Genomic DNA, 24990 nt, shown 5'->3' with positions numbered 1-24990 from the left:
CTCAGCAACAACTCATCATCACTGTGTTTAATCGCTAGTGGGTGTGTCCTGTATTGAGTGACTGCTGGTTTCCATGGACTCATTTGGGTAAAATCCGGCTAGAAGCGATCTCCTCTGCAAACTCTGACCCCAGATCAGTAGTGTTGTTGCTAAAATAAAATAAATCCGTGAGTATCTTCAAACTGGCGCTTCTCATTTGCATAAAATTATACTCTGCTCGCCCCGCCTGCTTACCCGTTTGCTCCGCCTCCTGGTGCTGTAGATCTCCAGCTCTGATTAAAAATGATCATCCTGTTGAAATATCCTGGAATCATTCCCTGGCGTTCTTATTACAACGGCGGCCGTGTTAAAGCTGCGTCAAAAATACACACGGAACCAGTGTTACATTTTCCCAAGGGTTCTTTACCTAGAACCTTCGAGGGTTCCCTTCGAAAGGACTTGTAATTCCTACTCGGCCAATCACGATCCGTTTCTCCCGGGTGGAAGGTAGGAACTACAGCATCAGCATCAGAGGTTCTAAAGTTTCTACAAGTACATGTTCTGGAGCACACATTCCCAACCCTGGTACTGGAGAACCCCCCCCCTGTCCTGAGAGCAGAGAAAACACTAAAGTGTGAAGGGCAGGAGGTTCTCCAGGAGCAGGTTTAGGAACGCACATGCTATACCGCTAGAGTTTAGAACCTTAAAACGGCTGTCGTTCTAGCGAGAACACTTGAACTGAAATCCAGAACATTCCCAGGAAAGCTGAAGTGACGTTTACGGGTTTATTTCTAGCGAACGAGCATGATTATTATTATCCAACAGTCAAAGAAATGAAACTCAAACACAATCATCTGTTAAGTATTTTATTGCTCCACTGACGTCGACTCGATCCCTCTTCGAACCGTCGTCGTGACCTTGACGTAGGTTTGAGAAAAGGAACACAGCCTGGGATTACGCCGATGTGTAATGAAGTGTATTGCATCCGTTACAGTATTTCAGTGAGGCTACAGAAGCACTGGCCCTTCAGAGCGCTAGCACTCATAACGTCCCGAGTGGAAAGAGCACAAACAGTCTGCAATCCACCCCACCCCCCCCCCCCCCCACACACACACACACAATTAACGTTTAAGACTGATACGAGATGTTTGACACGCGTGAGCTCTCATCTAAGTGGCAAGATTTTGGCAAAGGATGTTTAGCGGCATTTCATCAGAGAACTGTTTTGCTTATTTTTCATCGTTAAGGCAAAGTACAGTGGCACGAGTGAAAAATAAATCAGCTCGTTAAATAAGACACATCAGCATGACCTTGAAAACCTTCATCAGTCTCCTTCGACCTACACGTTCTCAGTTCGGGAAGTGCCCGTGACTAAACTAACTAACAAAAGGAACGGGTCACTCTCCAGCCTCTGACCACGCCCAGTTCTTTAGACCGGTCTGCTGACACGGTTTAGGACGCGGTGGGACTCCCGGTCATCTATAAACACGAGCCCAAAGTCACAAGCTGGAACGTTACTGCCGAGGCTGCCGTTCTCAACGCGTTCCTAGATACCTCTTAGGCTCCACCTCCTAATATTTAACAGCTGCTAATATTCAAAAATTTGTTTATGTTAAAAAAAACATCACGGAGCTTAACGACGACGCTTGAAATGACTATCGGAAGATTTGTTCGTGGACGGAAAGACTTCGCGCGAGATAACGTTAGCAAAACTAAAAAGCAAACAACTTGTTGCTAATCGACTACGCTCGATCCTTCGCCGTGTTAATCCTTTCATTTATACATATTTTTTTTAAAAAAGGCTCTGAGGGAAGACCTATCTTCGGAAGACTCTCGCTGTGCTCCGGCGCCGTTTTAAACACGCCCTTGTCGAGCGAACTAGCTAGTTTGATAATTAGCAAGCCTTGTGAAGTTGCACGCGAGGTGTTCGAGGAATAAAACGTTAGCTTTGAAATGTTTTACTGCTGAACGTTACGCTTCATACGTTCCATCACGAGGACTTCTACCCAAAGCTGCTTCTAAAGTTCGTCGGTTTCTATCGATAAACACCGATCGTGGCTGGAGGCTCTCGTTCTAACAGAGCAGGAGCCACACCAGTTGATCTCAGGAATTCAAAGAAAGAACTCGTGAAGATACATGCCGCTATATTTGCGGAGAACTCCCCAGGAGCCCATCTCGGGGGAAGTGCTAATGGACGAGGGCGTGTCAGGAACGCTACTGGAGCACAGCCTAATAAAGCAATAACACTGAAAAGATCATGACCTTCAAAAACGTTGACCTCTAGGTTTGAGCGCGGTGACGAGACGGGGGTGGGAGATTTCTCGTAGGCACAAAGGGTTCGTTTCAGCTGCCATTAAAATGATCTTTCATGATGGAGGAGGGGGGAAAAATAAACGTGGAACAGGAAGAAAGATAAAATCAACAAAGTGCAGAGATTCTGGACGCATTTTTCAGTTCGTAGGTGATGAAGATCCCTCGAGCGCAGGGTGCTACCTTCCTACACACGACCAAACACACCAAATCTAATTGTCCTGAAAACAAAAAACACATACAACAAAATGAAAAAATAAGAGCAGGAGACACTCTGGGACTCGATTTGATCCGAGTCTTTACACCTCAGTCTTCCAGTCGTGTTCAAACCAACCTGTCCGTAAATAAATAAAGGTCGAGAATCAACCCACCAATTCTGCAGATAAACGATGCTCGTGTTGGAAATTCTCATCCAGGGCTCTAAAATACTTCACGCTTCACTCAGAGACACGACGCTCTCTTTCTTTCCGCTCGCGTTATCCTAAAAGCGGCAGGTTTAGAGACTAAACGCCGGCTTCAGGATCAACCTGCTTCCCTTCTCAGGGTTCCTGGTTTTGGACCAGACGTGCTCCAGCTTCCTGCGAGTTTGGAGACTGGACTCCACCTGGTTTGTGTTACTGTCTCCCGGATCGGTTTTACAGTACTGGGTTCTGTTTCACAGTGATCAAACCTCATCTGCACTTTTCCAGAAGGTCTGAATCTAAATCCGTCCTAAAAGCCCAGTTTTACACGGGCACGTGTTCTGGCACAGCTGCTTTAGGATCGTCTGGGTTTTGGCGTATTCAGAATCACAGACTCAGACTGGATTTCTGAGATTTGAAACTAAACCCTGTGACAAAGTGTTGCTGAGTTCTGGACTAAATCTGTTGAACAGTTGAAATCTGAGCTGCCCCTGTTTCACCTCTCTTTAGTTTGAACCTAATCCATTTGACAATTCCAAACTCCAGCCTCGAGCTCGATCAACTCCTGCTGGCCTTCAAGTGTTCCGTGTTAGCGTGCCTTAGACTCGACCTATTTTGCATGTTGGTCGTTATGAACCCCCCCCCCCGCCCCCACCCAATCTTGGACTCGAGCGGTTTCGCGTTAGCGAGTTCTGGGCTTGAAATATTCGAAACAAATCCAAAATCCAGACCCGACTTGTGCTGCATTTCCGAGTTCTGGACTCGAGCAGTTTTGCTTTCATGAGTTCCGGACTCGATAATTAGCATTGCGAGATGACCGTTAGCTAGAGCGTGGGCGGGGAGGCGGGGGGGAGAGAAAGAGTAAACCACCTTGGTGGTATATCAGTCTCCATACTGCGTCACGGAAGCTCTGATACGATCGCGGACTCATTTTTAAGAATATAATCAGAGCCGGATTTAGTAAAAGCGTCCCTTGGGATCGAGCGGTTTAAGCGCATTACTCAACTGTTATTTGTGGGAAGGTGATTTTTTGTTAATCGTATAAGAAGGGGCAAAAATGACGGGGGCTGTCTGTAAATGCTCGGATGATCACTCAATGGCAGCATGAGTCAGTTAAAGCTTTCATGTGTGTGTGTAAGAAGAAGAAAAAAAAAAAAAAAACATGAGTAAAGCCGCCTTCTCCCAAATCTCACACACAATATTACACTTCAGTTTAGGAAACAAAAAAACAGGGCAAATAGACGATGTAAAAACAGTATTACAAAAGAAAAAAAAAGAAAGAAAAAAGATAAAAACGCTTGTACAAGTCCAGAAAATTTAAGGCAGTCGCCAAAGAGGATTAAAAGGCAGCTATGAGAACGAGCTCAGGCGATTAAAACCGCGTGAAGCCGTCTTCTTTTTCCTTTTTTTTTTTTTCCTTTTCTTTTTTTTTTTTTTACACTTCCGAGCACAAATGCTCATGAGAAATATACAAAACTATTTGGTAACAAAAAGGTTACTAAAATGTTATAAAACCGAGAAAGGATTTAAAAGAAAAAAAAAAGTGAAAAATGTACCTTAGCTAAAGCTTATAAAATTATACATCAATAAAAAATAATAATAATAATAATAATAATAATAATATTCCTTGGTCCTTGAAAACTATATTACTATGTGATAACTTTTTTTTTCTTCCACGTAGATGCAGCGGAGCCCTTTCTGGCGGAGAAAAGGAAGAATTTTCTTCACTTGTGTGTTTTTTTTTAGGATTTGGCAAAGCCATGATCGGTTTCGTTTTATTTCCGTGAACTTCTGAGAAAAAGAGCTGGTCTTCAGTTTGATTTTCCTCTCGGAATTTCGTCCGTTCTGCAACATAGTCGTCCTTTATTGGAGAATCCGAATGGTGGCGTTTTAATTTTGCCCTTCAGCACCATGCGCGCACACACACACACGCGCACACAGATTAGGACACGGACATGGCCGCGGAGGAAGAGGACGATGATGTAACGCCGCCGGTTGTAGGGAATCCAGCCTGACTGTCGATCCTCGACTGCAGCATAAGGCTCGATGAAGACGACAAAGAGGAGGATGAGGAGGGCGAGGAGGCGGAGCCTGAGCGCAGGATGGCTCCTGCAGCACTACAATGTGGCCTTGGCCCTGGCTCAGGTGTGTAGGTGAAGGTGAGTGCCGTGGAGTAGATGATACCGTCGTTGCGCACCAGAGTGACCGGAACCTGGACGGGTTGCCGGACCCAGCGCCATCCCTCACGGAACGCAGAGATATCAGGAACCACGCAGAGAACACTCTCGCCACATCTACACACACACACACACACACACACACACACCGAACGTAACCATCCACCACCTTCAATTCGTCTTCACACAGAAAGGCCAAACCTGAAAGGACTGTGTTCGCTACTGTATATGCGCTCACTACACGGGGTATAACTGCGTGTGATTGGCTCACCTGTACATGGTGTCCGCCTCCACGTCACCGAACCACACTCTGAGGTTTGAAGTAAAGTTCTGTCCAGTCAGCTCCAGCATGGCTACATCGCCCCCTCCGTTTAGCTACCCCGCCACACACACAGACACACACACACACACACAGACACACACACACACACTAAACTCAAAACCCTCATGTAAAGCAGTATTTTAATACAATACTGATAAGCCTTATACAGACAAAATAACTGGAGGTGATTTATTTCTGGTCTCACACACACCTTTATCTCATGCCTCTTCAGAAGAACTATTAAAAATCTTTATTTATTTATTTATTTAAAAACTGATCCACTCTTCCTGTTTAATGAATATGGTGGACTGAGTCATTTTTTTATTATATTTGAATAAATGTGTGTTACCTGTAAACTCTCAACCACAGGTACAGGTGTGACAGGGTGTGTGACAGGGCCCATGCCCTCGTAGAACGTGTACTCGGCTTTATCAGTGCTGATGATCGTCCACGACGCGCCATCATTAATCATCTCTTTGTTCGTCTCTTTGGGGCACGGCGTCGCCTGTAATCATTCAAGTTACAGTGAAGGAGGCGTGGCCTGTGTGCCAGTCAATGAATGGGCGTGGCCTGTGTGCCAGTTAGTGAAGGGGGCGTGGCTTGTGTACCTATTAGTCTCATTAATTAGCAAACAGGTACAGTAATATGTGTGTGTGTCTGTGCGTGTGTGTGTGTGTGTGTGTGTGTCTCTCACCTGGAACTGGATGATGCGTTCCTGAGAGAGGCACAGGTACATGCGCTCTGTGTCCTTCAGGTAAAATGCACACTTGTGAAGCTGAGATACAGGATCATCTGCGTCCATCAGCGCCGTCTGCTTATCCACCTTACGGATTACCTACACACACACACACACACACACGTAATTTAATAAACCAACATTTCATTTGCCATGATCAATGCTAGAAGAAGAAAAAAAAAGATTTTTAATAGTGTGTGCTCTCACCAGACGCGGTAAAGCCATGCCTGTGACAGAACACACCAGTTTAACGGTCTGACCGTAGTGGATGTATCCGTCTCTCACTGTAAACTCCTCACCCTCCGACTCGTCATCATCCACTGCAGAGTGAGAGGAAAAAAGAGAACGATCAAATACTGGACAATGACAAACAGCAACAAATAACAAAAGTGTGTGTGTGTGTGTGTGTGTGTGTGTGTGTGTGTGTGTGTGTGTGCGTGAGTGAGTGAAAGAGAGAGACGCACACAGGTGGATGTAAAAGGCTCCCCACTGCTGAGAGCTAGCGTGGAAGTTTCCTCCCTCAACATGGAGGTATCGAGTGCTGACTGTCTGAGAGCGTAACCGATTAAACAGAGCCACTTTAGTGCCCGATGCTATGCACACTGAGAGAGAGAGAGAGAGAGAGAGGGAGAGGGAGAGGGAGAGAGAGAGAGAGAGAGGGAGAGAGAGAGGGAGAGAGATAGAGGGAGAGAGATAGAGGGAGAGAGATAGAGAGGGAGAGGGAGAGAGATAGAGGGAGAGAGAGAGAGAGAGGGAAAGAGGGAGAGAGAGAATTTTAAAGTTAAACAGAGGTGAAAAGTAGCAAACCTTTAATGTATAGACTCACCCTGCTCAGAATTAAAAGCGTCTCTGAATGAACAGAAAAAAACGACGACTCACAGTCTGCGTTCTTCAGAGACTGTTTCTTCTTGGAAGGTTTGGAGATGACTTTGATGCGTTTGCTGAGGAAGACGCCGATTTCTGCGCTGTTCCCGTAGAACATCTTCACCGACAGCATGAAGTGCTTCCTCTTGTCTGAGTCGGATATGTACAACGTTTTGGCTGTGCAGAAGTTCTGCAAGGCGAGAGGGAGAGCGAGAGGGAGGGCATTTATCATTTTTGTACTGTGTCCCTTCCCTTGTTTAGTGTTTAAGAGTGTGGGGGGGGGGTCAGCACCTTGCCCTCCAGGTTGAGCTGCTGCATTTCTTGCTCGCTGTTTCCGATCCCGATAAAGGCGCAGGGTTGTGCCTCCTGCTCCGAGCAGCCCTCTCTCTCCATCTGCTCCTTCTTCTTCTTCCAGCCGCAGCCCATCAGGTACACACACGGCGGCGGGCAGAAGAACCTCGACACACACGCCACGATACGTTACAAGGCTCAACAACACAACTCTCATATCTTCTACTTAACCCATATGCATACAGTAAACACACATGATATTCAGAGTTTAAAATGAATAGGAACGTTGTCCACACCATGTTCCTGACGCCACATGTGCTCTCAGGAAAACTACACAGCGTCCATCTATCAATCACACACCCACGTCACTAACACAGTTCCCCACCTCCTAACGCCACTGTAACCAATCAGCACACAGTTCCCCACCTCCTAACGCCACTGTAACCAATCAGCACACAGTTCCCCACCTCCTAACGCCACTGTAACCAATCAGCACACAGTTCCCCGCCTCCTAACGCCACTGTAACCAATCAGCACACAGTTCCCCGCCTCCTAATGCCACTGTAACCAATCAGCACACAGTAGCCCGCCTCCTAAAGCCACTGTAACCAATCAGCCCACAGGTCCCCACCTCCTAACGCCACTGTAGCCAATCAGCACACAGTTCCCCGCCTCCTAACGCCACCGTAACCAATCAGCACACAGTTCCCCGCCTCCTAATGCCACTGTAACTGTATCAGACTTCCCATAATATATCTGGGAAATCTCAACTTATCTGGAACATCAGCAGAACACACACTTACCTCTTTTCATTTCCGTACGATTTCTGTGCAACTTTTGCGTGTAGAATCAGCACCGTCTGATCTCCTCTCTCCTTCAAGTAATTACGCATCGCCTCTCTTTGAGGGAAAAATACAAACAACACTCAAATTTATAAACAAACTCAATCAGGACAACGTTAGGATAAAAAAAAGTTAAAAGGTTGTACCTAGTAAGGCGCTTTGGCTGAGGAAGCTCCCCAAATTTCCTGTATAAACAAAGCAAAAGAATTCAGAATGTCAGAATTACAGAATGCAGCAGCAGGTTTAGCTACGAGAACTGCGCATGCGCGGTTTGTGTACAGCTGCTTGACAGTTTGGATGACTAATAAACAAAAAAATAAACCCTAAACAACCTTAAAGTATTTCTACGCTCCTCTTAATAAAACAGGTAAAATAGCACTGCGTGAAAGCCATGCTAATGTGTCATAAAATTTTATGTAACCCGTTATCAAAGTAAAAAAAAAAAAGTCTGGTACAGCTAGCGAGCTAATAGTTGGCTGACTCGTTAAACAGCTTTTTTCTGTTCACTACGAGCGGCGTAAAGAAACCGCACCGTCTTTTACGGTTTATTGCTCACTCCTATAAAGTACCGGCTAATTGACACCCATGTAAAACACATATCTCGTGGTCATTAATGATCATTTTCCAGAAATATTTGCGCTCTAAAAATGTGGACGAAACTTGCCTGGTTAGCATGACGGCTAGCTGAGCTAACTGCATAAAAGAACACAACTAAAACAAGGCACGAGACCAAAAAGTAAGTAAATAACAACGGTTGACAGGACTACACATGGAAGCTGAGACAGAATGCGACTAAATTAAACTCTCCGGACAAAACCTGAATGTTTAATGTCAACTTTTATTTCTCCATGCCCCCTTCTTGTTGTTAATTTCATCGCTTACCCCGTCACAACAGGCGCCATCTTCCATCAACTCTCTAGTAAAGTCTAAGTATCGCGAGATTTCTGCCAGCCTTCCTTCCAGACGGAACAACCCCAGTCGTGGGAAAGTAGCTCAAGTCTCGCGATAGCTCAGATATTCTCACAATAGAACAGCATTGAAGCCGATCGTGTGTTATCGCGAGAGTTCATTTTCTCTGACAGACCGCAGAGCAAAGCGTGAGAAGGTGGAGGAGGAGGGGGGGTTTGTCTCACACAGGCGTGGGAAAGTTTCTGAAATCTCGCGATAACACTGAAATCTACTATAGAATGGGTTAATGTGTTATCGCGAGATTTGTCAGTGTAGACAAATGACAAAGAAGTACCGTGTGAAAATTCTCACAGCGTGGAGGACAGGTCCCGTGTACAAGCACGCCTCCTAAACTCATATTTCACACTTCTTAATCCTTCGTTAAGTTAATTAAGGCTTGCCAGGTTAAGGTTGTGGGAACAAAGATCCACACTGTATTATTTCTGTAGGAATGTTGTATGATGTAGCTTAATAAATAAATAAATAAATAAATAAATAAAAGGGGTTATTAGGGTTAGTGTCTGGAAGAAAAGCATTTTTTTTAAAATATGGGATTTTGTGTACAATGTTTGTTATGACAGGATATTTCAGGATAACTATTTATGTTCAGTTACAGTAATGCGTCTATATAAGTGTTGACATTGTTATGAAAGAGATAAATACTGTAAATATCGTTACAACAAATCATTACTATTTTCATTAAAGACTAAACAGAAATATACAGATATACAGAATTTAGTGCCAACACCAGATGGCAGAGTTCCTTTACTATAAACTGAGGAGAGGATTAAGGAGTAAATAACAACAAGACTTGCATAACAACATGAATAAGCAATTTAAGACCAATTAATAGTTACATGACTGCTAATGAATATTTAAATGAGTGTAATTTATAACGATGCTCATTATTACTTATAGAAGATGACAATAAAAATTATAATTAGTAGTCAGTGCTGTTTAGAACAATAGTTGATAATAGGACCAGAGATGATAAAAAAAATGAATAAAATATAACAAGTTTAAGTAATATTAAAATTAATTGTATAACGGTAATAAGTTATATACTATTTAGAAAAGATTTTTTAACAACAGCATGGAAAGTTGGTTATTAATAAAAAAATATTTGTTGTAGAATTCTTTAAAAAAAAGCTGTTTCAGAATGGCATGTGAATTATTTGAATCCTCTTTTCATATTAATTAGCATTAATCAGTCTTAAAATGTTAGTTGATGTTGTTGTGAAAGCCTTGGTGATAAATAAATAATAAATGCAATATAATTTGGCTATTTTAAAATCATGGTTGTTGTTTCCAGGTTGATCTGAATATTAAATATCAAAGTGTAAACACAAAAATATGAATTAGTGTGGACATACTATAAGTAGTATGAACATTTGGATTATTAACTGCAATACCGTATGAAAGCACTCAAACGATCACTATTATTAGCGTTTTAATTAACAATATGAACAATTTGTAATTGACGAATATCTGTGTCGTATTTAATTCAGTAATTTGACCAAAATCGAACACGAGATCGAGTACTTCCTGTCTTTACAGTAATGTATTATCTTTATATATGCTTAGATTAGAGCTGTGAGTCACTCACACACACACACACACACACGAAATCCTACTCCCACGTGCTGAAATATCTGCTGAGCACGACGTGATAATCAGCTCATTATGTTACACCACACAGCGAGCCGTTTATCTTCAGCCGTATCTGACATCAATCAGCTCACTGAGACACTCTGCCCTTAATTTCTACACTTCTCTGTCTCTGCTGATAAAGATATAAAGTGTGTATACATGTGTGTGTGTGTGTGTGTGTGTGTGTGTGTGTGATAAACAGCAGTAGTGAAGAATTATGACTGATTAACTCAGGTCAGTTGAGCCACCGGTAACTGATTTTATTCAGTAGACTCCTGACATCTGGCTCATCCTCCTGAATAGCAAGGCTAAACATCCCTGTGTGTAGATGCACATATGTGTGTTAGGAGCAGAGACCGGGAAAGGGATTATGGGTAAGTGTAGTTCACAGAGGAACACAGAGGAGTTTCATATAGCATGGACAACAGCCCTGTTTAAAAGTGCTTGGCCCCATATCACTCCTCCGTTTCTTTCTCCAGACTGCACTTAAAGGCAGTCTTTCTTTTATTTTCTGTCTTTTTAATTGTTTTTACATTTGTTCATAGCACCTTGAATTGTCTGGTGTAAGAAACATACACAATATAAATAAATAAATATATTATTAACAAATTGGCATTGTCTTGCCTCGCCTTATTGTTTAGTATCGCATTCAAAAGCCTCCTTTATGTGGGAATGTTACAGCAATTAAAAACAAAATTACTGTATGCATTTAAAATGCAGGTCTACTGATGTGGGGCAGGAAGTACGATTCCCTATAAATGACTGTGAGGATCATATTTAAGCTCCAATTTCCTGTCCCCACCCCCTTTTTAGGCTTTACACGTTTAAGATTTTTGTGTAAATTAAATCCGTGGAAAAATACTCAGTAAATCAATGGAGGGAAAAAAAACATCGATTCCACATTAATCGCATGGTTTGGTGAAGAGTTGAACATGTGGCAGTCGATTGATGGGTTAATCAATAACAGTGACCTAAAACACCCCGAATTTACAATGTGTGTGTGTGTGTGTGTACGACACAGTCATAGTACTGAGAAGTGAATGATTCTGTAATTAACCCTACACAATACATGTAGCATTGAAGCCATAAAATAATAAAATAATCGTTTCAATAATATTTCCTCACGTGTTTTCAGAAGGACCGCAGACCATAAACACCATAAACATCACCTATAGCTATGTTAATACAGGTGTATTGTCCAGGTAAACAATAAAACTAATAAACAGCAGTGCAAATATTCGATATGCAGAACGGTTTAATACTTAGCCGATTTATTCAGAGATTTCTACAACTCAGGACTGAAGATGTTATTAAACATCGGATTTCAACATAAACCTTCCTGCATAACTATAAAACATACTGTAGTAGCTTTCCATTTCCAAAATAATATATACTTTCGGAGAATTGGTCAACTATAGGCATATAAAATATAAATAGCATTCAGAAATTACATTTTTGCTCTTGGTCCTTGATCCAGTCAAGCTCGATATGTTATAATAACAATATAAGTCTATAATGCTATAATTGAGGTGTAATAACTATATAATACATGTGTTATAAATGAGTAATAGTACATTAATAACTGATTCTATAATGCTGTCGCATTAAAAATAACTGAACTGGACGGGCCTTTGACATTTTCTTCATTCTCATTGGCCAGAACTGGGTTATCGTGTATCTCCATCCCATAATTCTTCCTTCCAATTGGCTCCGCCTCCTCATCACCCCTGGCAACCTGGCAGCATTTGCAGCAGCAGCAGCAGCGTGCGATCATGGCCGTGATTATTCGGTCCCAGGGTTCGAGAGATCGAGCCCACAGAGGCAGGAAGTCCCACGAGCGCAGATAGGAAGGAAGTCTCTCTGGAAAGCGCGACTGCAGGAAGTTGATGGCGAGGACAGTGATGATGAGGAGCAACACTGGGACGAGGACGGCGAGGAGAGCGGGAAGGCCGGCCAGAGACAGACCGAACACCAGCAGAGGGATGAAGAAGAAGCAGAGCAGCACGTAGAACACTGCGAACCAGCGATACTGCGCGGTCACATGACCCAGAGACTTCGCTATGGGGATGGGGACGCGCATGAACGGCAGTACGTACCACAGTAGGATGCCTGAGATGTTGAAGAACAGATGGACTAGAGCGATCTGAAGGAGTGAGAACAGGAAGAAAAAAAATTAGCAGTGATTTTTGATTGTTTAGCTGGGAACAATAAATAACTGTAAAATGCTGGTAACTTTATTTCTAACCCATGGGAGGGGCACAAACTTTTGCACTCAATTCTATGTACATGGAGCGATTATGTATTAATTTTTCCACTTTCACTAGTAAGTTAACGAGGTTGATTTTGTGACCAGAACAATTATGCGCTTTCCCACCAGTTCCTTATTGGAACCAGGACTCTCCATCGCCATGACAACGGCTTGAACAACTCTGTTCTAGTGATTTCTGTTAAAATTACGTGATCATTTCAAAGGGTTTTGAAAGTTATTGTTGAAAATGAAGCAGGAACAATATCAACGATACAAAGATTAAAAACAATCACATGTTTTTCTGGCAACTGCAACAAAATAAAGGAAGTTATATTACTAATATAAATGCTAATGCTAACAAAGTCTCCTTTGATACAATGAACAAGGAAAAAGGAAAAAAAAACGGATGCGTTTTTGTTGTTTTGCGTGTAATCGTTGTTTATGGAGCTGTATCTGAGAGTAAAGTACTCAGTGAACAGGGGTTTGTGAACGCACCGCAATCTTATCAGTTGCTAGAAGGGATAATTAGAGGATAATTAACTAAAATATAAGACATAGCATAAGTGTGTGTGTGTGTGTGTGTGTGTGTGTGTCTAACCTGTATCGAGTGAGTCAGTGTTTCTCCTGGACTAGCCAAAGCCGCTAGTATGGCTGTAGACGTGGTGCCGATGTTGGAACCCAGACACAGCGGGTACGCTCTCTCAATGCTAATCACCCCGAGACCTACACACACACACACACACACATACCAAATAGAAATAAAGTTAGCTACATTTTAGTAACATTTAGCCAGAAGTCAGAAGTGTTTAGCATCCCTGCACCTCAAGTGTTTAGGTTAGTATGCTAATTAGCTGGTTTCTGTACAATGTTATTTATCTCATATGTTAATTAATTAATATAGCAGCTAGCAGAGAATTAGCTACTGAATATGCTATGATAGCACAAAGCCTGTTACATTCGCTTCACTTTCACCTTTATAAACTTCCTGATAAAGATAGGTGAAGCTGGTGAACCTTAGCTCAAGTAATAAATAAATGAACTGTGTTCTGACTGTTCTGTACAAACACTATCTCCATCTGTTACTGATATGATAATGCCTTAAAACAACAACCGTAAATGTGCTGTTTGTGCCAGGATTCTTGGAAGAGGAAAGGACATTGTAGGTTTAACACTTTTGGAAGAGAAAACTAAACGTGTGTTAGCACTTGAATGGAATATAGCAAAGTATACGGCAATTTAAAATAAATAAGAAAATAAATCAAATGAAAAGAAATTTTGGACTCCGAAATACAGCTGTACAGATGGCTGGACGGAGAGACTGACCTACGAGGGGCGTGATGGCGGAGGTGAAAACCGAGCTGCTCTGTACGATGAAGGTCATTCCTGCTCCCACCATGATGGCGAGGTAACCAGTCACCCAACTGAACGGAAACGGAAAATCTGCTCACAAAAAAACACACAAAAAACAACCCTAAAAATATAGATAGTAAATAAAAAACACAGGCGTACACAACCAAACGTTGCCGTTTTTTAAAACGGCGGAAGCCGTATGCGTGAAGTCAGTTAGCTGTCGAAGCTAAGTGTAAATTTGATGTCATTCTTAGTAATTTACCAACACTTCTGAGGTAAACGTTGACGTTTCTGACAATTTTGTGTCGTTTCTGCTCTCGCTCTGTCTTTACATTGTCCGTATTAACGTTAGCATAAAGAGTAGTCTTAGCAACGGTAGTCCCATGACTTTAACCACTTGAATAGCAAGCATTTTTGGTCGTTAGAAGTTGATGCTACATGAATTACAGCATAATTTTAGTCATATAAAGTTATTAAAGTACTTTTCTTAGTAATTTACCAACACTTCTGAGGTAAACGCTGACAATTTTGTGTCATTTTTGCTCTCGCTCTGTCTTTACATTGTCCGTATTAGCGTTAGCATAAAGAGGAGTCTTAGCAATGGTAGTCCCGTGACTTTAACCATTTGAACAGCAAGCGTTTTTCAATATAGTGGTAGTTAGCAGTTGATTCTACATGAATTACAGCGTAATTTTAGTCATATAAAGTTATTAAAGTACTTTTCTTGGTAATTTACCAACACTTCTGAGGTAAACGTTGATGTTTCTGACAACTGTGTCTCGTTTCCACTGTTGCTCTGTCTTTACATTGTCCGTATTAGACAAAACAGAGGAGTCTTAGCAATGGTAGTCCCGTGACTTTAACCATTCAAAACAACAAGAGTTTTTCAATATGGTGAAAACTGTGGTAGTTAGCAGTCGATGTTACAGTGTATTTTTAGTCGTATAAAGTCTTTTCTTAATAATTTACCAACACTTCTGAGGTAAATGTTGACGTTCCTGATGGTTCTGTCTCCGTCTAACTATCAACGTGTGTTTAGCTTGTCCCTATAAAAGAGCGGTTGCGAGCTAGCGTTAAATACCACAGAGTAGTCTTTCTCAGTTGCCTAGCAACAGCGTATATACAGTATAATATCAATTATTATTAAACCTCTTTAAACTCACAGAGGGTACAAATAGAGGACAGATTTCAAACATGAGAAAATGTATAAGGAATAAGGGCAGATGGACAGATTGTTGGCCTGAGACCTGTGTTGATGACCTTCTTGATGACGGAGGCCACCTGACCCCTCAGCATGGAGTTGAGCAATTTGACGATGAGGATGAGGCAGATACAGAGCACCAGGAGAGACGCAGCGAGCAGGATCAGTCCCACCGCCAGGTCGGGCAGTGTCGTGTTCACGAAAATATGACCACCTACAGACACAGACAGACAGCTGGGTTCTGACAAAGGAGCAGCGTGGTCACACACAGACCCGCCCGAAATTCTGACATCAGACGGTGGAAGACAAAGTGTACTCGCTCTACACTGTACAAAAACCATCGTTAACTATCAGACCCTAATTTGTTTTTTATGTCCTTTTTAATGTCCTTTAAATTTCTCTTATAAACCAAATAAAAACAATAAACAAGAAATCTGTTCTAGATTGCGTTCTAGAAACTTTGCGATCTGTGTTCCATCTCGCGGTTCTAGAACTCTCGGCACTTACGGAACAAGTGTTCCGGTTCTAGAATGCACTCTAGGATAATCGGGGTTTTGTCCATCTGTTAGCTCACATTCTAGAACTCTCAGCAGTTACTGTATATAAACCAATGTTCCGGTTCTAGAATGCGATCTCTAATAATCTGGTCTTTGTCCATCTGCTAACTCACATTCTAGAACACTTGGCAGTTACTGTATATAAACAAATGTTCCGGTTCTAGAATGCGCTCTAGAATAATCGGGTTTTAGTCCATCTCTGAGCTCACATTCTGGAACTCTCGGCAGTTATAGAACCAGTGCAATGGTTTAAGAATGTGCTCTAGAATGATGTTTTTTGTCCATCTGTCGAGTTACATTCTAGAACTATCATCAGTTACTGTATATAAACAAATGTTCTAGAATACGCTCTGGGTCAATCGGTTTTTTGCCCACCCACTAGCTCACATTCTAGAACTCTCGCTAGTTATATAACCAGCACAGCGGTTTGAGAACGTGCTCTGTCCGTCATCTCACATTCTAGCACAGATGTTTATATATATTTCGTTCCAGAGGTGTTTCTCAGAGTAGGATAAGTTCCGTGCTCACATTTCTGAATGTTGATGGTTTCGGAGACGTTCCTCCACTCCCAGCAGGGGGCACCGGTGCAGTTCACTATAGTCATGTTCTGCAGAGACTGCAAATGAAAAACTGTCAGACAATTGACCCAGCAGATCTTTCACACCATCCGATCTGTATTTCTGTATTTCCAGCAGGCGCTGAAGCGTACGCAGAGGTTTTAAAAAGACGTACCGTGTTTGTAGATGTTCGACACCATGTCTTGATGAGACTCTTATTCCTGGCATCTGGGTCTCCGGTGGCAATTCCGCTGATGACCGACTCGTCCAACTGCATCGGGAAGATACGTTTATGTTTTCGGACTGGTTTTAGCCCCACACCAATACGTTATTAACTTTCTGTGTGTGTGTGTGTGTGTGTGTGTGTGTGTGTGTGTGTGAATCAAAAATTTGTTGCAGAAATATCTCTTGATGTTTTACAAGCATTCATATTATTTCGTATTCGTTTCTTATGATTTCAGTTCATTGTGTTAATCGAAGCTAACATAGTAATTATCGCCCCCTACTGGATATGTTTTGAACTGCTCATCAAAAGTTTTTAACTGACTTCTAAACCACGCCTGACACACTCGTACCTCGATGATGGAGTGTGTGAGCGGGTCAGTGATGACGTTGAGCAGCGCAGGGGCGTTCTCTCCGCTCTCGATGTGGAAGGACGAGACGATGAGCTCGGTGAGGCGGTACAGGTAACCGCTGGCCACCTCGAGCGGCAGCAGCACCAACACCGACAGCCAGTTAAAGAAATCGTGCACCGTCGCACCGGCAAAGGCTCTGCGAACACAACACTCTCAGAAACGTCGCACAAACACCACCTTTATGCCCCTTTCATGAAAATATGACATAAAACATTTGATAGCAAATTTTACCGACTTTTTTTTTTAAAAACCTGCCAACAAGTCAAATTTGATTGGCCAATTTCAAGTGAGATCATAGCTAGCTAATTAACATAAGGTAGAACTACCGTAGAGGTAACAATAATGTTAGCTAGGCTTGGAATTTAGCTCAGAGGTGTGACATGCTCAGATAACGCTGTAATTTAAGGGCAGCATTTTATGCTAAGCATGAGATGAAGAATCGATAACAAATGCTAGCAATGATTTAATACAGTTTGCGATTAGCTGATTAAATATGACTTAAGCTCCGCCCTTTTTAACCCTGGGACACTTAACACTTTTCAGGATTGTGCTCAGATTCAGTGTTAGCTCAGTTACCGTGAGTACACTAAAACTGCTCTGTTCTGATTGGTTAAAGTTACACATAAAGGGGCTTGGTTAGCCCCAACAGCTTTAATCACGTCAACATAGTCACTTTTACTCTCTAATTTCTATTTTTCAGGCATCAAATCTGGGTCGTTAAAGCTAAAAGCTCTGATTCCAGATGATTAGCCATAATTTAGCTCGTTTTAGAACGTGAGAAGTTCTTGTACGGAGAAGGGTCCCACCTGCGGAACTTGTTCCTGTCTCCAGCCTGCGTCATGGCCACCACCGTGTTGGTCACCGACGTCCCGATATTGGTGCCCATGATGATCGGGACGGCCGTGGAGACCTGCAGCACTGTAGGAAGAGTAGTCTTTCGTTATCTTTTTCATCACTGTTACCATCATCATCATCATCATCATCATAATCATGTGACTCACGTCCAGAGGACACCATGCTGACCACGATGGACGAGGAGGTGCTGGAGCTCTGGACGAGCAGAGTGACGAGGACACCGATCACCAGGCCAGCCAGCGGGTTCGACAACACCTGGTTCTCCTGGAAGATATCTCCAGCTGCCTTACCTAACACACTCACACACACACACTTAATTTAATATTAAACATTTTAAATGTGTGTATGAAGGACTGAAGTATCTCGCTAAAGCCGCTGTGTACCTCCAACAAGCTGAAATGCAGAGCTGAGGAGGTCCAGAGAGCAGACGAATGTGTAGAGCAAACCCAAGAGCAGAACCAACTTCCCCACTGACACAAAGACCCGCAACACTTTCCCTTTACTGTCCAGCTCTGAGAGAGAGAGAGAGAGAGAGAGAGAGAGACAGAGAGGGAGGGAGAGGGAGAGAGAGGGAGAGTGGGAGAGTGGAAGCGAGAGAGAGAGAGAGAGAGGGAGAGAGAGAGAGAGAGAGACAGAGAGAGAGAGAGGGGGGGAGAGGGAGAGAGAGAGAGAGAGGGAGAGTGGAAGAGAGACAGAGTGAAAAAGTGAAAGAAAGACAGAGAGAGAGCGAGAGAGAGAGAGGAAGAGAGAGAGACACAGAGAGAGAGTGAGAGAGGAAGAGAGAGACACAGAGAGAGAGAGTGAGAGAGGAAGAGAGAGAGAGTGAAAGTGTAAACTCCTCTGTCCTAAAGATGTGGGAAAACTGAAAGTCACCTCTGACTGTTACAGAGCTCTGACACTGGAGACTCCTTCCATAAATGTTACATAAACATCTCCTTACTTTAAGAAAACTTCACCACATCAGCTGTTATTATTGAATCGGTTTATTGTCAGTGGAGCGCCTGCTGTGCACGCCCCTGTGACTTCGCTGTTACTATAGAAACCGTAGCAAGCGCATTAATATAAACCTGCACTACTGTCAGAGCTGCAGTTCTAGAGAATTCATCAACACCACCACAACTCCACAGAGTTCAGCAGAGCAGGTGGAGAGCGTGAGGAGGAGGAGGAGGAGGAAGAGGAGGAGGAGGTGTTTATATTCTCTGATATCAGGATGTTTAAACTCCTCACCTGCCCATGTGACCCCTGTATCCTCTATATCAACCATGTCCCAGACGTCTTCATCCATCCTCACATCATCACACACCAGAGTGACGGTGGAGACGGCAGGAGGGATACACACAGATCTGTCCTTCATAACTGAGAGAGAGAGAGAGAGAGAAAATCCAACATAAAAATGCAGCATATGAATGTTGAGTAGAACGATACACGGCTTCCATCAGCACTGCATGCGAAAGTATGTGCCCCCCACCCCACTCACCTCACTAAACACCTGCGTTACAGATGAGTAATTATATCTGAATTACACACACTCAATGATTACATCACTAATGAAAGTGTTGAACAAATTCAAACCCTTTTTAAAAATTCAATTCTTAACTGTGTTCCTGATGAAGCCTCACACAGGTGTGTTTAACCCTCACTGTTGTGTGTGTGTGTGTGTTTGTGTGTGTTTCAAGACTCACCTTTCTGTGTGTGTGTGTGTGTGTGTGTGTGTGTGTGTGTGTGTGTGTGTGTGAGTGTGTACGGCGAGATCTTCACACGTCTGGAAGTGCAGAACACGTCTGGAATTCCGGTGTGTATCCACACTGAGTGTGTGTGTGTGTGTGTGAAAGGATAAAGGTGCACACACAAACACACCTGTGCAGGTAAGCACACACTTGCAGCTGTGGGATGTGTCTCTGGAGAGTGTGTGTGAGAGTGAGTGTGTTTTATAGCGTGTCTGTGTGATGATGATCACGATGATGACAAAGTACAGTGTGTGTGTGTGTGTGTGTGTGTGTGTGTGTGTGTGTGTGTGTGTGTGTTCTGAATCTAGGGCACTAATCAATTTTTCTAATCACATGATTCATTAAAGACAGATCACTAACTAAATATAAAAAATCAAATATAATGGAAATCTCCATTAGTCTGAAAGCATCTGGCCACACACACACACACACACACACACACACACACACACACACAAAGCTTGTGAATGGAAAATGGAGTCATTACAGGAGGTTATTTGTAGCTGATCGATGCTCTGATTGGCTGAGATGGTTTATGGGTCATCTTTCTCAGTTTTTTTTTTTCTTTCTTTCATCCCTTCATCACTTTCAGTGTGTCCTGTTATTTATTTTCTCTTCTTCCAAATAACTTGGAGAGAAAAAAGATAAATGAAATAAGATTGACTTACAAAAGAAAAATAAAAGAGAAGAGAAAATAAATTGTGAGTGTGTGATGTCTTTTTCTTTTATACATAAGTGTTTTTGGAATTAATTTATTTTGTTTTAGAGATGAATGGTAATACATTGTGTGTGTGTGTGTGTGTGTGTGTGTGTGTGTGTGTTTTAATCTACTGCGGTCACCTTGACAACAAACCTCTAATGGTTATCTTTATATATTTTTTAGCATTATTAAGGCAGACATTATACTTTTGTTTGTTTCCTAAAATATTTACTCTGTCTTGTACTCTTTTATACTGTAGCATTAATCATTCCCGTCTGTAGTTTTTTGTTGTGAGTTTTGCTGCCACCATGCGGTTAGAAATGGGATTGCTCCTGCACTAGCGCTGTTGACCCACCAGGTGTCAGTGTGGCGCTGATTCACTCACATTAAACACCGCCGAGGAAGAAATGACACCGTGGATTTGACTCTTGTGACCTAACCAGCGCCGCTGCTGCGTTTTATTATTGCCGTTTGTTTTAAAAGTGTGTTTACAGGATTCTGGTTAAAAATGGCTGAATCTTCGTCAGAATTCACGGAGCGCACCGCGGAAACGATGCCGGTACGCGGTGTGATAGCTAGGAAGCTAGCTAATGCTAATGCTAACTATCTAGTGTGCGACTGATGTGGCCATTATTATTATTATTATTATTATTATTATTATTATTATTATTATTGAAAGTGAAGAGCTGTTTTTATTTGTGTGTTTGTTTGTCTCTGTCTCTGTCTCTGTGTGTGTGTGTGCGCGCGTGTGTGTGTGCGCGCGCAGGCAGCGTTAGGAGCAGAATACACCCCCACAGAGGAGGAGAGGAAAGTGTTCAAACAGTGCGATGAAGAGAGCTTCTGGTACAGATGTGAGTACACTGCGCATGCGCACTAATGACCACTCACTGTCTCTGCTTCTTATATATTCCTTGTCTAATTACTGCTCATTCTCTCTCTCTCTCTCTCTCCCCCCCCGTCTCTCTCTACTCTCTCACCTGTCCTTGTCTCCTCTCTCACCTGTCTCTCTCTCTCTCTCTCTCTCCCCTCTCTCTCCCCTGTCTCTCCCCTGTCTCTCTCTCTCCCCTGTCTCTCTCTCTCCCCTCTCTCTCCCCTGTCTCTCTCTCCCCTCTCTCTCCCCTGTCTCTCTCCCCTCTCTCTCCCCTGTCTCTCTCTCCCCTCTCTCTCCCCTGTCTCTCTCTCTCCCCTCTCTCTCCCCTGTCTCTCTCTCCCCTGTCTCTCTCTCCCCTGTCTCTCTCTACCCTCTCTCCCCTGTCTCTCTCTCTCCCCTCTCTCTCCCCTGTCTCTCTCTCCCCTCTCTCTCCCCTGTCTCTCTCTCTCCCCTCTCTCTCCCCTGTCTCTCTCTCTCTCCCCTCTCTCTCCCCTGTCTCTCTCTCCCCTGTCTCTCTCTCCCCTGTCTCTCTCTCCCCTGTCTCTCTCTACCCTCTCTCCCGTCTCTCTCTCTCCCCTCTCTCTCCCCTGTCTCTCTCTCTCCCCTGTCTCTCTCTCTCCCCTCTCTCTCCCCTGTCTCTCTCTCTCCCCTCTCTCTCCCCTGTCTCTCTCTCTCCCCTCTCTCTCCCCTGTCTCTCTCTCTCCCCTGTCTCTCTCTCCCCTGTCTCTCTCTACCCTCTCTCCCCTGTCTCTCTCTCTCCCCTCTCTCTCCCCTGTCTCTCTCTCCCCTCTCTCTCCCCTGTCTCTCTCTCCCCTGTCTCTCTCTCCCCTGTCTCTCTCTACCCTCTCTCCCCTGTCTCTCTCTCTCCCCTCTCTCTCCCCTGTCTCTCTCTCCCCTCTCTCTCCCCTGTCTCTCTCTCTCCCCTCTCTCTCCCCTGTCTCTCTCTCTCTCCCCTCTCTCTCCCCTGTCTCTCTCTCCCCTGTCTCTCTCTCCCCTGTCTCTCTCTACCCTCTCTCTCCCCTGTCTCTCTCTCTCCCCTCTCTCTCCCCTGTCTCTCTCTCTCCCCTCTCTCTCTCCCCTCTCTCTCCCCTGTCTCTCTCTCTCCCCTCTCTCTCCCCTGTCTCTCTCTCTCCCCTCTCTCTCCCCTGTCTCTCTCTCTCCCCTGTCTCTCTCTCTCCCCTCTCTCTCCCCTGTCTCTCTCTCCCCTCTCTCTCCCCTGTCTCTCTCTCCCCTCTCTCTCCCCTGTCTCTCTCTCTCCCCTCTCTCTCCCCTGTCTCTCTCTCTCCCCTCTCTCTCCCCTGTCTCTCTCTCCCCTGTCTCTCTCTACCCTCTCTCCCCTGTCTCTCTCTCTCCCCTCTCTCTCCCCTGTCTCTCTCTCCCCTGTCTCTCTCTCCCCTCTCTCTCCCCTGTCTCTCTCTCCCCTCTCTCTCCCCTGTCTCTCTCTCCCCTCTCTCTCCCCTGTCTCTCTCTCCCCTCTCTCTCCCCTGTCTCTCTCTCTCCCCTCTCTCTCCCCTGTCTCTCTCTCTCCCCTCTCTCTCCCCTGTCTCTCTCTCCCCTGTCTCTCTCTACCCTCTCTCCCGTCTCTCTCTCTCCCCTCTCTCTCCCCTGTCTCTCTCTCCCCTCTCTCTCCCCTGTCTCTCTCTCTCCCCTCTCTCTCCCCTGTCTCTCTCTCTCCCCTCTCTCTCCCCTGTCTCTCTCTCCCCTGTCTCTCTCTACCCTCTCTCCCCTGTCTCTCTCTCTCCCCTCTCTCTCCCCTGTCTCTCTCTCCCCTGTCTCTCTCTCTCCCCTCTCTCTCCCCTCTCTCTCCCCTGTCTCTCTCTCCCCTCTCTCCCCTGTCTCTCTCTCCCCTGTCTCTCTCTCCCCTCTCTCCCCTGTCTCTCTCTCTCCCTGTCTCTCTCTCTCTCTCTCTCTCTCCCCTCTCCCTCTCTCTCTCCCCTCTCTCTCCCCTGTCTCTCTCTCCCCTCTCTCCCCTGTCTCTCTCTCTCCCCTCTCTCTCCCCTGTCTCTCTCCCCTGTCTCTCTCTCTCCCCTCTCTCCCTGTCTCTCTCTCTCTCTCTCTCCCCTCTCCCTCTCTCTCTCTCCCCTCTCTCTCCCCTGTCTCTCTCTCCCCTCTCTCCCTGTCTCTCTCTCTCTCTCTCTCCCCTCTCTCTCCTCTCTCCCTGTCTCTCTCTCTCTCTCTCTCTCTCCCCTCTCTCTCTCCCTGTCTCTCTCTCTCTCTCTCTCCCTCTTTCCACCAGCGGTGCCATTCTCCGCCAGTGCTATGGCCCTCACTCACATGCTCGTTACCAAAGGTGTGTATTGTGTTTACTACATCACACATGTTTATGTATGTACTGTTATGCAAATGAGATGTAAACAAGGCTCATGTTTATGCGAATAGGGAAGCTGACGTCATCCCCGCGGTTCGGATCTCTGCCTAAAGTGCTGTGTGAGTTTATGAAACCTTATACACTCACATGATATGTGTGTGTGTGTGTGTGTGTGTGTGTGCAGTCTAGGTACTGAGTGTGTGTGTGTGTGTGTGTGTGTGTGTGTGTGTGTGTGTGTGTAGTTGCCGGTATGTGTGGCTACTTCGCAGGAAAGCTGTCCTATATGAAGACGTGTCGGCAGAAATTCTATAATTTGGAGAATTCACCAATTGCAGAAGCTCTTCGACAGAGACACCGACATCATCACCGTCCACCACAGTGAGCGCACACACACACACACACACACACACAATAACAGACACACTCACACACACACTCATACTCTCTCTCTGTCTCTCTCTGTCTCTCTCTGTGTCTGTGGTTACTGTGTGAGGTTCGCTGGTCCTCAGCCGGAGCTCAGTGAAGATGAGAAGCCTCAGTTTGAGGTGTTTCAGTCGGAGAGTGTCTCAGATTCTCCCCCTGACCTCAGCTACAGCGACACCACACACTCGGCTCCACACCGCGACCTTCACACACGCGGTACTTCATCCTCGTTATATCACTGTAACCGATCAGACCCCAAGTCCCGCCCCCAGTGCTCCTGTAACCAATCAGAGCATGATACTGTACTGAGGATTAACGAGTGTTAGTGTTGTTCTGAGCTGTTGATGAACTGTTACAGCGCTGCGTGAGGAGGAGGAGGAGGGGGAGGAGGTGAAGAAGAAACCCATCCTTTATGAGGAGCTGCGCAACAAGAACAGGGAGAACTACGACATCACCCGGAACCAGAAAATAGACAGAGACACGCCCAAGAAGGATGGTGAGAGCTGTCAGTCAAACTCCTGTTGTCATGGTTACGTGGCTGTCTGCTTATTATTCTAGTTAGGATTTTATCAAAAGAAATGGTTTATTAGCAGTCATTAAACAACGTGTTGAATGTACAACGTGATGATGTGTACGTTCACCGTCTGTGCAGTGAAGAAGAACAAATACGGCGACACGTGGGACGAGTGAGGAGCGCACGAGCAGCTGAATTCTGGGAGAAATCTCAGCTGTGTGAATGCCTTCGTCTGTGTATTACAGTGTTAATAATAAACGCTCTGTATGAAAAAATATAATGACTGTTGTTTTATTTGTGAGGAATCCAAAGAGATAAGTGGATGGAAGAAGGAATTTCTGGAAAATCTGCAATGCCTGCTTTCACAGACACTGTGTTTGTTTGTTTAATGCAAAAGTATTAACAGTAATAGAAATATTAATGAAAATAGTGCAACATCCCACAGATTGCCTTGTTCTCTATTTGTGACTGATTGTTGTTTTTTTTCCCCCCAATTAAAAAAAATTTAGCCTTGAAATATCACA

General features: G+C 44.3%; 3 protein-coding genes across 3 annotated transcripts; 1 reads left to right on the top strand and 2 right to left on the bottom strand.

Moving 5' to 3' along the window:
* Positions 1-832: 832 nt before the first annotated feature.
* Positions 833-8889, bottom strand: rbpja (recombination signal binding protein for immunoglobulin kappa J region a). The gene is made up of 11 exons (XM_053619441.1): positions 8805-8889; positions 8069-8107; positions 7884-7979; positions 7081-7246; positions 6805-6979; positions 6390-6527; positions 6133-6245; positions 5884-6024; positions 5539-5694; positions 5139-5242; positions 833-4984 (listed from the first exon to the last, which is right to left on the bottom strand). The coding sequence occupies exons 1-11, from the start codon at positions 8822-8824 to the stop codon at positions 4633-4635; spliced, it is 1500 nt and encodes a 499-aa protein (XP_053475416.1). The 5' UTR covers positions 8825-8889; the 3' UTR covers positions 833-4632.
* Positions 8890-11220: 2331 nt separating this feature from the next.
* On the bottom strand, positions 11221-19371 carry slc34a2a (solute carrier family 34 member 2a). The gene is made up of 11 exons (XM_053619228.1): positions 19151-19371; positions 18307-18435; positions 18070-18213; positions 17875-17986; positions 17009-17204; positions 16609-16704; positions 16405-16492; positions 15366-15533; positions 14092-14208; positions 13367-13491; positions 11221-12663 (listed from the first exon to the last, which is right to left on the bottom strand). The coding sequence occupies exons 1-11, from the start codon at positions 19323-19325 to the stop codon at positions 12109-12111; spliced, it is 1905 nt and encodes a 634-aa protein (XP_053475203.1). The 5' UTR covers positions 19326-19371; the 3' UTR covers positions 11221-12108.
* A 1357-nt stretch (positions 19372-20728) lies between these two features.
* LOC128604244 (OCIA domain-containing protein 1) lies at positions 20729-24746 on the top strand. Its single transcript, XM_053619226.1, has 8 exons — positions 20729-20909; positions 21117-21201; positions 23458-23511; positions 23601-23648; positions 23772-23907; positions 24023-24168; positions 24311-24448; positions 24605-24746. The coding sequence occupies exons 1-8, from the start codon at positions 20859-20861 to the stop codon at positions 24640-24642; spliced, it is 696 nt and encodes a 231-aa protein (XP_053475201.1). The 5' UTR covers positions 20729-20858; the 3' UTR covers positions 24643-24746.
* Positions 24747-24990: the final 244 nt, after the last annotated feature.

The sequence above is a fragment of the Ictalurus furcatus genome, chromosome 29, assembly GCF_023375685.1.
Source record: "Ictalurus furcatus strain D&B chromosome 29, Billie_1.0, whole genome shotgun sequence".
NCBI lineage: Eukaryota > Metazoa > Chordata > Actinopteri > Siluriformes > Ictaluridae > Ictalurus > Ictalurus furcatus.
This window is presented reverse-complemented; position numbering and strand designations above follow the sequence as displayed.